Source organism: Chiloscyllium punctatum, chromosome 9 (genome assembly GCF_047496795.1).
Source record: "Chiloscyllium punctatum isolate Juve2018m chromosome 9, sChiPun1.3, whole genome shotgun sequence".
Lineage (NCBI taxonomy): Eukaryota > Metazoa > Chordata > Chondrichthyes > Orectolobiformes > Hemiscylliidae > Chiloscyllium > Chiloscyllium punctatum.
In genome coordinates, this window is record NC_092747.1 from 49,846,819 (window position 1) to 49,860,529 (window position 13,711).

General features: G+C 39.5%; 1 protein-coding gene across 5 annotated transcripts in view; it reads left to right on the forward strand.

The window, feature by feature from the left end:
- Positions 1-13,711, forward strand: part of cwf19l2 (CWF19 like cell cycle control factor 2) — a 144,988-nt gene that overhangs the window by 100,250 nt on the left and 31,027 nt on the right. For all 5 annotated transcript variants that reach the window (XM_072577483.1, XM_072577486.1, XM_072577485.1 and 2 more), the window contains one exon: positions 8,238-8,450. In XM_072577483.1, the coding sequence (XP_072433584.1) occupies positions 8,238-8,450 (213 nt within the window). The remainder of the gene's footprint in view (positions 1-8,237; positions 8,451-13,711) is intronic.

Genomic DNA, 13,711 nt, shown 5'->3' on the forward strand with positions numbered 1-13,711 from the left:
TAGTATCACTACTCTTTACAGTTGTGCAATGCCTCATTCTTTACATTTCATTGCAATTAATTATCTTTTACATCAAGCAACTCTTAAGAAGTGGGAAGAAACAAGTAGCAACTTAACCATGAACTGAGTACCTCATTTTTACTTTAAAGACTAGAACTATTCACCAATCAGCTACATGCCTTGTACTCCAGTTATGCCGTGCTTTGAGACATCACTCTGCCATTGGTTTCACTGAAAATGACCTCTCGAGCCACGCCTTTTAACCTGTCCCACTGACTTCTGGAGATAATACTTTTATCAGTGAACCTTATTTAAAGCACTTCTTTCCCCCTCTGCACCAAGTTCTCAATTTGAACCAAATTCCCAGATATACTCTCAGCCTTTGTCTTACACAGGCCAAATCTATCTAAAACTGACCACACTCCTTACTGACCTCTACTGAGTCTTTCTTGCATACTAACTCTCTCATCCCAGAAATCAATCTAGTAAACCTTATTTCCATCCCTGTAATGGAACAATATCTATAAGTAGATTAAAACTGTGTATGGCACTCCATTTCTGTAATAATTGCAAAACTTTAAGCTCTTATATTCCAAACCCAGTTCTCTAAAGAAACAGACTCTGGCCATCACATAATTTTAAAACTTAATTATTCTGCTGTTATATTTACGGTATAATGAAGTCTTTAGAATGCTAAAACACACATACTATTGATTACTAATGACTAAAATTTATCTTTTAACAGAGCAATGTTGTGGAATGAATTTGCAATTGTGCTACCTTTTTAACTTTGGTCTTAGTAATTTCAATTTACATTGTTATGGATTTATTAGTTAGGATCCTAATCATTGCTGAGCTTTGAGAATTTTTTTTGCTTAAATCATCCTTTTTTTAAATGGCTATATTTTAAGAGCACTAGCATTATCTTATTGCTTAAATGACATTTATGGTCTAATAATTCACTGACTTATGAAGGTAGTTGTGGAAAGTCATTCTTCAAATATTAAATAATGTTGGAAGGGCACTGAAACTTAACTAGACTGTGCCAATGCATAATCCTTTCTAATAGTCTATTGTTGTAAAGCAAATTAGTCAGTAAATGTAATTTCTGCATACACATTAGTGAAATGAGCACTTTTATTCAAGAATTTTCCTAGGCTTGGTAATTTTAGGACAAAAGTGGCAAATTACTATTTATGTCCATCAGTGCCAAATCAATTGTTTTTTAATTTTTTTGTGGTGTATGTAAAAATTATGTATAGGATATGAGTTTCAAAATAAGTAAAATGCTCTGCCTTGCTAAAATATAATAAAGTAATAATTGTATCTCCATTGAAGGGTTTTTTTTTTAAATGAGTTAATCATGTGAAATGATTAACCTCAAGTAGTGATTCTGTCTTAATTTACTCATCTGTATTCATGTCCTTGAGTAAAAATAGTCTTTGGTAAAATGCCAGAATGTTTGTCTTGGAGATTCTCTGCTAGGTTAGTTGTAAGTGATCTTAATTAAATCATGCAAAATGGTTTATTAGCTTTGTTTCACAGATGAAACTGGTGTAATGTAGTGCCTTGGTGTTCTAATTTTCTATGGCATTAATGTCATGATGGAAACTAATAATTTTAAACACCTCCATTAGATGACATAAAATAATTGGTTCCACCCACATTCTGCACATGTTGGTATTTCAGATTTACTTTTCTTCCATTCAGGTGCCAGGTGCTTTCACACAAGACTCAAATATTGGTTATAAAATACATTGACACAGAAAAATCAACAATCTGCCATTCTTTGAGTCAGATGGAAGATCCAGAGATGGGGGGGGAAAACATCTGTCTCTCTTTATTTCCATCTTCCTAAATAAATAAAATCTTGTAGCCTTAGGAATCCACAGAACTGCACCTTAATTTGATACTATTTGATATATAAATGTAGGTCGTGGGTATTAATGAATTACTGAAGTTTGGAGAACATGACAAAGTAAATCCAGTTATAGTCCTCCTTGATAGTCGCACTGACTTTCTAGCTGGATAATAATCTGTAATAGGAACCTTACTTTTTTTCTTTCCACCAACATGCCGATTCTGAGGCATATTGTTGTATCTTATTGCTAACACAGATGAGGTTAAACGTGCATGTTTAAGTAACCCAACTTTAAAAAATGTATTTTTAAAAAATACACCGAGAGCAACTTATTTGGAGGAACAGTGCAGACACAATGGTCGAATGGTCCCTTTGTTGTAACAATTCTATGATTCTCTGAAAATGTTCTTTATGGAACACACAACTTTGTAAAAACTCCGTATGTGGAAACTTGGACAAGAATATATTGCAAATTAATTATGATGCACCTGTTTATACACCTAATTTGTTCATTATAAGCAGTGATCGAGTACTGTTACAACACTGAGACAGCCAACAAAATCAAATCAGCCGTCCTATCTCTATATTTGCAACACAGTGAAGTTAACACATTCAAAGGCCCTCAAAGCTGACCATAATGATTCCCAACTCGATATTTTTGAATAACCAGCACCAATAATCGATACCTGGCACCGGGTTAATGGCTTAAATACAATATTTAAATAGTTTATTAATAATACTGTCATTTTAGCAGAGCACAGTTGAGCAACAAAGTATCTAGTTAATGTCTATGATGTAAACCCAATCTTCTTTGATTCTAGTCCCCCACTCTTGCAAAGGCACAAACAAACAAACAATTAAGGAATAAATCTAAAGAAAAAATAAATAAATGAGATTTAACTGGTCAGTTCACTTGAGCAGTAATCTCACAGGCATATATATCTTGCTGGGTTTCTGAAGACAGCAATGCATGTAGATAGCTTCCAGTAGGCTCTGGGGAATATGCATTTAATTCCTATACCTGAGATTTTATTCTCTGAATTTTCATTAATTTGATAATGAGAGGGGAACCAGGGAGCAGTTATATCTGTCCTGTAGCTTTCGCAGGCATAATCCTTCTGATTTAAACACAGTCCAGAATCCAGTTCAAGCTCTTGCCTCTTCCTGCTAGATTGCCCATGGAGGGCCAGGAAACATTTAATATTTACCATCTATTTTGTAGAGCATAAGGCCTTTCTGAAATGAAATACTTAGAACATTCTGCGAGCAAACATAAACTTGCAATTAATGTCCAAACCTGGCCTCATAAAGAACAAAATAACTGTCTTTTGTTGTTTTTTTTTAAAGAAAAGCTATTCCTCACAGTCCAAAAGGCACCTTCCACTCTCAGCTCACAGTGTCAAACAAAAAGAAATAAATCAGTGAGGGTTCTAACAGTACACTGATGTATAATGTTATGGAATGAATCATTTGAGAGCAGATTCATTTGTATTTTTGAACTGCTTCTCAAGATTCTCTTTCACATCATTTTTTAACAATATTTTATGTCATCTTTAGTTTACATAACACTTATGATGAAACATGGAGTTGTTTCCACCTCTTGACATACAGTTTCAAAGAACAATGATTGGACGTGCAAATTATTATACATAATAAAATTCAAACGTAATAAATGATGCTGAATTCCTTTTTTTAAAAAAGTAAGCATTTTGTTAAGTTAAATTAATCATTTTAATAATTGTTGAATATAATTTAGACTAATTATATTTTGAATTTTACTTGTCTGATAACTAATCAGTTTAACTTCTTACTGAATAAAATTTATTATGAATTCTGTATCCGATTCGGAGCAGAGAACTTTAAGTCTTTTAAGTAGTGCAAAAAGGGACCAAAATCCTTTTTTCCTGAGTCTTCAATGCCTATAATTTAAAAAACTTGAGAAATTTGGGGTTTCTCAGCTTTGAATAGTGGTGTCTGAGTCAATCTCTTGTGGAGGAAAAAGGAGATAAATTCCCTAGAAACAAATATACTGAAAAGCTTCTTAAATTAAAGCAGATTATTCATTTACATTGATTAAAGGAAAATTTGGGAAGTGATGTCAGACACAATGGCATTTGACATAGTTTAATCAACACATTCACTAGCCATCCATAGTAGAACAGAAAAGCTAAACCCGTAGAACTATTTGCAAGCTAAGTGGAATCTGCAACATAAGGAATTTTTGGTTATTCTGGATGGATCTATTAGGTAGAGCAGAATTTCAAAGGAACATGGGACTTAATGTCAACAGCTATGTAACCCTTCAACCCAGCTCCACCATTGGATAAGATCACGGCTAATCTGGTTGTGGCCTTAGCTCCACTTTCCTGCCTACCCCTCTGTAACCTTATGTCCCTTGTCTATCAAAAATTTACTGAATTCAATATTTAATAAGTTAATTGACCCAGTCTCTACTACTGTCTAGGGAAGAGAATACCACAGACTAACCACCCTCTGAAAGAAAAAAAGTTATCTTTGCTTCTGTCTTAAGAGGAAAAACCCCCTTTTTCTTGAACTGTGTCCTGTCATTCCAGTCTCCTCCACAAGAGGAATCTTTCTTCAGGTATCCACCCAATTAATCCTCAGGATCTTTTGTTTCAGTAAAATAATTCTCTTTCTAAGTCAGAGTATGTTTCCCAGGGTGGAAATGTCAAATATTAGGGAGAATAGGTATAAAGTAAACAGGAAAAGTTTACAGGAAATGTGCAAGCCAAGTTTTTTACACACAGGGTCATAGATACCTGGACAGTGGAGGTGGCAGAAGACCATAAGACATAGGAGTGGAGGTAAGGCCATTAAGCCCATCGATTCCACTCCACCATTTAATCATGGCTGATGGGCATTTCAACTCCACTTACCCACACTCTCCCAGTAGCCCTTAATTCCTTGCGAGATCAAGAATTTATCAGTCTCTGCCTTGAAGACATTTAACATCCTAGCCTATACTGCGCTCTATGGCAACGAATTCCACAGGCCCACCACACTCTGGCTGAAGCAATGTCTCTTCATTTCCATTCTAAATTGACCCCCCCTCTAATTCTAAGGCTGTCCGCACGGGTCCTAGTCTCCCCACCTAACTGAAACAACTTCCCAGCATCCACCCTTTCTAAGCCATGCATTATCTTGTAAGTTTTTATTAGATCTCCCCTTGACCTTCTGGACTGTAATGAATACAATCCCAGGATCCTCAGCCATTCATCATATGTTAGGCCTACTATTCCAGGGATCATCCATGTGAATTGTCACTGGAATCGCTCCAGTACCAGTATGTCCTTCCTGAGATGTGGGGCCCAAAATTGGACACAGTATTCTAAATGGGACCTAACTAAAGCTTTATAAAGTTTTAGAAGAGCATTGCTGTTTCTTTATTCCAACCCTCAAGATAAATGACACCATTACATTCGCTTTCTTAATAACGGATTCAACCTGCAAGTTAACCTTTAGAGAATCCTGTACTAGCTCTCCCAGATCCCTTTGTGCTTTAGCTTTGTGAATTTTCTCACCATTTAGAAAATTGGTAATGCCTGTATTTTTTTTCTAAAATGCAAGACCTTGCACTTGCTTACGTTGAATTTCATCAGCCATTTCCTTGACCACTCTCCTAAACAGTCTAAATCTTTCTGCAGGCTCCCCACCTCCTCAGTACTACCTGCCTGTCCACCTAACTTCATATCATCGGCAAACTTCGCCAGATTGCCCCCAGTCCCTTAATCCAGATCATTGATATATAAAGTGAACAGCTGCGAACCCTGCCATTCTGAAAACAAATCTTTTATTCCAACTCGCTGTCTTCTGTCAGACAGCCAATCCTCAATCCATGCCAGAAGCTCAACTCGAACATTATGGGCCTTTAACTTATTCAGCAGCCTCCCGTGAGGCACCTTATCAAAGGCATTTTGGAAGTCTAGATAGATAACATGCACTGGATTTCCCTGGTTTAACCTACTTGTTACCTCTTCAAAGAATTCTAACAGGCTTGTCAGGCACGACCTCTCCTTACTAAATCCATGCTGACTTGTTCTAAACCGACCCTGCACTTTCAAGAATCCATCCTTAACGATGGATTCTGGAATTTTACCTCCAACCATGGTTAGGCTAATCGGCCAGTAATTTTTAATCTTTTGTCTTTATCCTTTCTCGAACAAGGGGGTTACAACAATGATTTTCCGATCATCTAGGACTTTCCCTGACTCCAGTGACTTTTGAAAGATCACAACAAATGCCTCTGCTATTTCCTCAGCCACCTCCTCCAGAAATCTAGGATGTACTCCATTGGGGCCAGGAGATTTTTCAATTTTTAGACCTTTTAGCTTTTCTAGCACTTTCTCTTTTGTAATGGCTACCATACCCAACTCTGCCCCTGACTCTCCTTAATTGTTGGGATATTACTCATGTCTTCCATTGTGAAGACTGACGCAAAGTACTTGTTAAGTTCTTCAGTCTTTTCCTTATCTCCCAGCACTAAACTTGGAGCGGCCTAATGCCTATTTTTGCCTCTCATTTGGTTCTTATGTATTGAAAGAAACTTTTACTATGATTTCTAATATTACTGGCTAGCCTACCTTCATATTTGATCCTCTCCTTCCTGATTTCTCTTTGTTATCCTCTGTTTGTTTTAGTAATATTCCCAATCTTCTAATTTCCCAGTGCTTTTGGCCACTTTATATGACACACACACACACACCTGACGCCTTAGATTTAATTTCATTCTTAACTAACAAGACAATCCTGCCCCCTCTGCCCACTTCCCTGTCTTTTCAATAAATTGCAAATCCTTGGATGTTTAACTGCCAGTCCTGAATCCCCTGCAACCACATCTCTGTCAGACAGCCAATCCTCAATCCATGCCAGAAGCTCAACTCGAACATTATGGGCCTTTAGCTTATTCAGCAGCCTCCCGTGAGGCACCTTATCCCCTTACCACATCATAATCATTCACAATGATTTCTGCCGTTAACTCATCTACTTTGTTACGAATGCTACAAGCATTCTGGTAAATCGCCTTAATGCTAATTTTCTTATCTCAGCAAATACTATTCCAACATTTCAGAGGCATTTTGAGAGACACATGAACAGGCAGGGATGGAGGGATACAGATGTGCAGGTCGTTGGGGTTAGTTTAGAATGGCATCGTGATCGGTACAGACATCATGGGCCAAAGGGTCTGTTCCTGAGCTGTACTGCTCTTTGTTCTAATGGCATCAGTCCAAACTATTTAATGTTATTTCATAAGATAAGGCTTTCAGCCCAGAACTGAGTTGAATGAATCTTCTTTGAACTGCTAATGTAATTTTTTTTTCCAAGCATTCAAAACTATGCACAGTATTCTTGGTGTGACCTCACCAAAGCCCTATATTACTGCAGCAACACTTCCTTGCTTTGACATTCCCTCTATTGAGATTAAAATCAAATCAGCTGTGATCTTGTTGTATTGTGGGGCAGGTTTGAAGAGCCGAATGGTCTACTCTTGTCCCTTGTTCATATGTTTAAATAGTTAGCAGTCTCTACAGTAGTTGATCAGTGCGAAACATGGGCTTCCATATAATAAATACATAGCAAGCACAGAAATTACTGGAAAAACTTGGCAAGCCTGGCAGCATCTGTGGAGAGAAATCAGACTTAATGTTTCAGGTCCAGTGACCCTTCTTCAGAAGTCAGGGTTCAGCATCCGCAATTATTTCATTTTTTAAAAAAAAATTAAATACTTAGCTCAGCTATAACAAGAGGCACAGTTCCTTACACACACATTCACAGCAGTCATGATGCAGTTGTATCTAATCTATTCAGTGATTCAATTAAATAACACATTTACATTGTTACAAAACTAAGATTGATCTTTCCAGTGAATGAATGCTAGGGTTGCTGAATTGCAAGTTGTTAAGCTCCTAAATTTCACAGTATATCATCCTCAATAATTCAACCACTGGCTGAAGGATGATGATGCCAGCACCTCAACTAAACATTGGTTTCAGTTAGTAAAAAACTGAAGTTAAAATTTAAATGTCAATATTGTCTGAAGGGGGGAACATATTCAACACAGCCTATAAGGGAGGATAATATAGCTTGACATAGGTTAAGTAAGGCCTGGATGTTGACCCCGCTTTTTCTGGAGTTGCCTTAGAATGTGAGCCACAATGACAGTGACACCGACAAAGCTACAGTTCAAGGATAGTCAAAAACTCTTCTGTAGTTTGTAAAGCAACGTTTGCTTGCACCTCTTGCCATTGTTGTTTGTGGGCATAATGATCAAAGGCAAAAGTTAATTTGACCATCATTCACTTTTATTTCAGCAATTATTTCAAATATTTTAAAACTGCTCAATTGATCTTTTTTACAGTTTCTGGAGAAGATAGATAGGGACAACTATACATTGGATGACATGTTTGTGTCAAAAGCAGCCAGAGAAGACCAATCAGGCCAAGATGATGAAAGGCAACGAAATAAAGCTATTCTTGAGCACAAGAGATTAACAAGCCGCATGGAGAAATGTCAGTTTTGCTTTGACAACCCAGAGCTTCCAAAGCACCTTGTCATTGCTATTGGTGTAAAGGTAAGATAAATAAGTCTCTAAAAGCTACTACAATGCACTAGTTGCCACCTCAAAAGCAGTAAGCAAAACAGTTCTTTTACTTTAAATAAAAGGGCGGCACGGTGGCACAGTGGTTAGCACTGCTGCCTCACAGCACCAGAGACCCGGGTTCAATTCCCGCCTCAGGCGACTGACTGTGTGGAGTTTGCACATTCTCCGTGTCTGCGTGGGTTTCCTCCGGGTGCTCCGGTTTCCTCCCACAGTCCAAAGATGTGCAGGTCAGGTGAATTGGCCATGCTAAATTGCCCGTAGTGTTAGGTAAGGGGTAGATGTAGGGGTATGGGTGGGTTGCGCTTCGGCGGGCCGGTGTGGACTTGTTGGGCCGGAGGGCCTGTTTCCACACTGTAAGTAATCTAATCTAATCTAATCACTCACTTCAGGGTGCACTTATTACCATTTGTGAAAGAACTAACATTACTGCAAACAACTCAAGAAAATTCATAGGAACATCATCATTATTTCTTTCTTTGAACATTATCATGTATAAAATTATTGGTAATAAACAAAAGCAGTTGTTTGACTCCTTTTGGGAAATAAGGAGGAGAAAGTGAGGACTGCAGATGCTGGAGCTCAAAGTCTAGATGTAGTGCTGGAAAAGCACAGCATGTCAGGCAGCATCCGAGGAGCAGGAGAATCGATGTTTCGGGCTTAAGCCCTTCATCAGGAATCGTTTTGGGAAATAAGCCAGCACAAGTGACTGAGGTGTTAGTGGGGGAGTACTTTGGGACCAGTGACTATAATTCTATTAGTTTTAAAATAGTTATAGATAAAGATAGGCCTGGTCCACAAGTTCAGTTCTAAGCTGGGGCAAGCCATTTTTAGTGGTGTTAGACAGGAACTTTCAAAAGCTGACTGAGGAAGGCTGTCAACAGGTAAAGGGACATCTGGCAAATGGGAAGCTCTCAAAAGTGAGATAATGAGAGTTTAGAGTCAGCATATTCCTGTAAGTGTGAAGAGCAAGGCAGGCAGGAATAGGAACACTGGATGATTTGAGATAATGAGGTTCTGATCAAGAAAACTGAGACATATGTCAGCAATAGGCAACTGGGGTCAAATGAATCCCTTGTGGGTAATAGGGGATATAGGAATAAACTTAAGAGGGAAATCAGGAAGGTAAAAAGGGGACATGAGATAGCTTTGGCAGATAAGTTAAAGGTGAATCCAAAGAGATTCTACAGTATATTAAGGAAAAGAAAGTAACTAGGGAGAGAACAGGGTCATCAATGTGTGGAGCCACAGGAGATGGGCAAGATCCTTAACGAATATTTCTCATCAGTATTTACTGTGGTGAAAGACACGGAAGTTCGAGAATGTAGGGGAGTGAACAGTGTCTTGAAAAGTGTTCAGATTACAGAAGAGGGAGTGCTGGGGGTCTTACAATGCATAAAGGTAGATAAATCCCTGTGACCTGATCAAGTGTGTCCAAGGACATTATGCAAAGCTGTGGAAGAAATTGTGCCCCTAGCTGGGATATTTGTATCATCAACAGTCACGGTGAGGTGCCGGACAAGTGGAGGGTGGCTAATGTTGTGCCATTACTTATTTAAGAAAGGTTGTAAGGAAAAGCCAGAAAACTACAGACCAGTGAGCCGAAGGTTAGTTATGGGTAAGTTGGTGGAGGGGATTCTGAGAGATTTTACATGCATTTGGAAAGGCAAGGACTGATTAGGGATAGTTAGCATGGCTTTGTGCATGAGAAATCGTATCTCTCAAATTGAGTGCATTTTTTGAAGAGGTGACCAAGAAAATACATGAGGACATTGCTGTAGACATTATCTACTGGACTTTAGCAAGGCTTTTGACAAGGTACTGCATACTAGACTGGTTCAAAAGGTTAGATCACATGGGATCCAGAGAGAGCTAGTCAATTGGATACAAAATTGGCTTGACATTAGGAGACAGAGGGTGGTTGTAGAGGTCTGTGACCAGTTGTGTGCCACAAGGATCTGTGCTGGGTCCACTGTTGTTTCTCATTTATTTAAATAATTTGGATGAGAATTTAAGAGACACGGTTAATAGGTTTGCTGAGGACTTCAAAATTGGCGGCATAGTAGATAGTGAAAAAGGTAATCTGAGAGTACAATGGAGCCTTGATCAACTGGGCAAGTGGGCCGATGAATGGCGATAACATTTTAATTCAGATAACTGTGAGGTATTGGTGAGACAAATCAGGGCAGTACTTACACAGTTCACGTTAGGGCCCCGGGAAGTGTTGTTGAACCAGAATGCAGATGTGTAGTTCCTTGCAAGTAGCATTACAGGTAGTTGGGATGGTAAAGATGACGTTTGACATGCCTGCCTTCATCTGTAAGAGTATTGAGTACGGGAGTTGGGAAGTCATGTTCCAGCTGTATAAGACATTGGTTAAGAAATTTAGAGTGTTGCGTACAATTCTGCTTGCCCTGATGTAGAAAGGATGTTATTAAACTGGAAAGGGTGCAAAAACGATTTACCAGGATGTTACCAAGACTGGAAGTTTGAGTTATAAGGAGAGGCTGGATCAGCTGGGAATTTTTTCCATGGAATGTAGGAAGTTGAGGGGTGACCTTTATGAGATGCAGACATAAGGTGAATAGCCAAGGTCTTTTCCCCAGGTTAGGGGAATCCAAAACTATTGGATATAAGTTTAAGATGAGAGGAGAAGGATTTAAAAGAGACATGAGGGCACCTTTTTCACACAGACGATAGTGTATATATGGAACAATCTACCAAAGGGAGTGGTAGATGTGGAAACAATTACAACAATTTAAAAGACATTTGGACAGGTACATGGATGTAGGAAAGGTTTTGTAGGGATAATGGCCAAACACCAGCAAATGGAACTAGTTCAGCCTAGGAAACCTGGTTGGCATGGGCGAGCTGGGCCAAAGGATCTATTTTCATGATTCTATCATATAACTGCAACTGAAGTAGGAACGGTAGATGATGAAACTTCATACAACAAGTCTAAGTAGAATAGGGAACCTATCGCTCCCCCTCGCCATGCTGCTGCAGTACAGGCCTTTGGCCCTCGATGTTGCACAAACCTGTGGAACCAATATGAAGCCCACCTAACCTACACTATTTCATTTTCATCCACATGTTTATCTAACAACTATTTAAATGCCCTTAAAGATAACGGGTCTGCTACTGTTGTAGGCAGGGCATTCCATACCCCTCCTACTCTCTGAGTAAAGAAACAACCTCTGACATCTGTCCAATATCTATCATCCCTCAATTTAAAGCTATGTCCCCTTGTGCTAGCCATCACCATCTGTGGAAAAAGACTCTCACTGTCTACCCTATCTAACCCTCTGATTATCTTGTACGTCTCGTCACCTCTGAACCTTCTCTCTTGAACAAAAACAGCCTCAAGTTCCTCAGCCTTTCCACATAAGACCTTCCCTCTATACCAGGCAACATCCTTGTAAATCACCTCTGAACCCTTTCTAAACTTTCACATCCTTCCTATAAGGCGGTGACCAGAACTGTCCGCAATATGCCAAGTGCGGCAGCACCAGAGCTTTGTATAGCTACAACATGACCTCATGGCTCTGAAACTCAATCACTCTACCAATAAAAGCTAGCACACCGTGTTAGTCATGTAGGGGAGTGGCATTGCTAATCAAGGATAGTATCACAGCTGCAGCAAGGGAGATCGTTGAGGAGGGTTTGTCTACAGAGTCCGTATGGGTGGAAGTCAGATAGGAAAGGAGCAGTTATTTTATTGGAAGTTTTCTACAGATCCCCCAGTAGCAACAGAGGCACAGAGGAGCAGATTGGGAAGCAGACTTTGGAAAGTAACAAGGTTGTTGTCATGGGTGACTTTAATTTCCATAATATTGATTGGGACTTCCTTCGTTCAAATTGTTTGGATGGAGCAATTTTTGTCAGGTGACTCAATTTGTGGATAGGCTGACTAGAGAGGAGGCCATACTGGATTTGGTGCTTGGCAACAAGCCAGAATAGGTGTCCGATCTCTTGGTGGGAGAACATTTCAGTGATAGTGATCACAACTCTTGCAAATACAGTCACATATTTGGGTTAACTCCAGGAAAGATAAGAGAGATAGGCAGGTAGTGCAGGAGTCGTCTGTGGCTATCCCTGTTTCAAACAAGTATGTTATTTTGGATAATATAGGGTCTGATGGATTCTGTGAGGAAAGTAGCACAAAACAGCCAAGTTTCTGTATTGAGGCTGGCTCTAATGCAATGAGGTGCACGTCGGGTTCCAAGAGATTGATTTGTGTTAGGGGCCTCTCTAGTCCAAGGCACAGACAGACATTGTACGCATTGATCCCAATGACAGGAAGGGAAAAGGTTGAGATTCTGAAGGGAAGTTAGAGAGTTAGGCAGGAATTTAAAAAGGACGTCCTTGAGAGCAGTAATATCTGGATTATTCCCGGTGCTACGAGCTAATGAGGGGAGGTATAGGAGGATACAGCAGATGAATACATGGGAGAAGGGTTCACCTTTTTGGATCATTGGAATCTCTTCTGGGGTAGAAGTGACTTGTATAAGAAGGATGGATTGCACCTGAGTTGGAACGGGAGGGAGACCGAGATCCAGGGAGATAGTGAGGATCAATCTGAGACTGGTACAGTTGGGAAAAGAAGTGAGTCAAATAGTCAGGGCAGGCAGGAACAAAGCAAAGACCAAGATAGTACGGACAAATTAAACTGCATTTACTTCAATGCAAGGGAGGGCAGATGAACCCAGGGCATGGTTAGGAACATGGGACTGAGATATCAGAGCAATTACAGAAACATGGCTCAGGGATGGATAGGATTGGCAGTTTAATGTTCCAGGACACACATGCTATAGAAACGATAGAAAGTGGGGCAAGAAAGGAGGGGGAGTGGCATTTAAAGGCAAGCGTACTGCTGTGCTGAGGGAGGATACTCCTGGAAGTACATCCAGGGAAGTTATTTGGGTGGAATTGAGAAATAAGAAATAGATGATCACGTTATTGGGATTGGATTATAGACACCTAATAGTCAGAAGGAAATTGAGAAACAAATTTGTAAGGAGATCTCTGCTGTCTGTAAGAATAATAGGGTGGTTATGGTAGGGGATTTGAACTTTGCAAACATCGACTGGGACTGTCATAGTGTCAAGGGTTTAGATGGAGAGGAATTTATTAAATGTGTAGAAGACAAATTTCTGATTCAGTACGTGGATGTACCTACTAGAGAAGATGCAAAACTTGACCTACTCTTGGAAATAAGGCAGGGCAGGTGACTG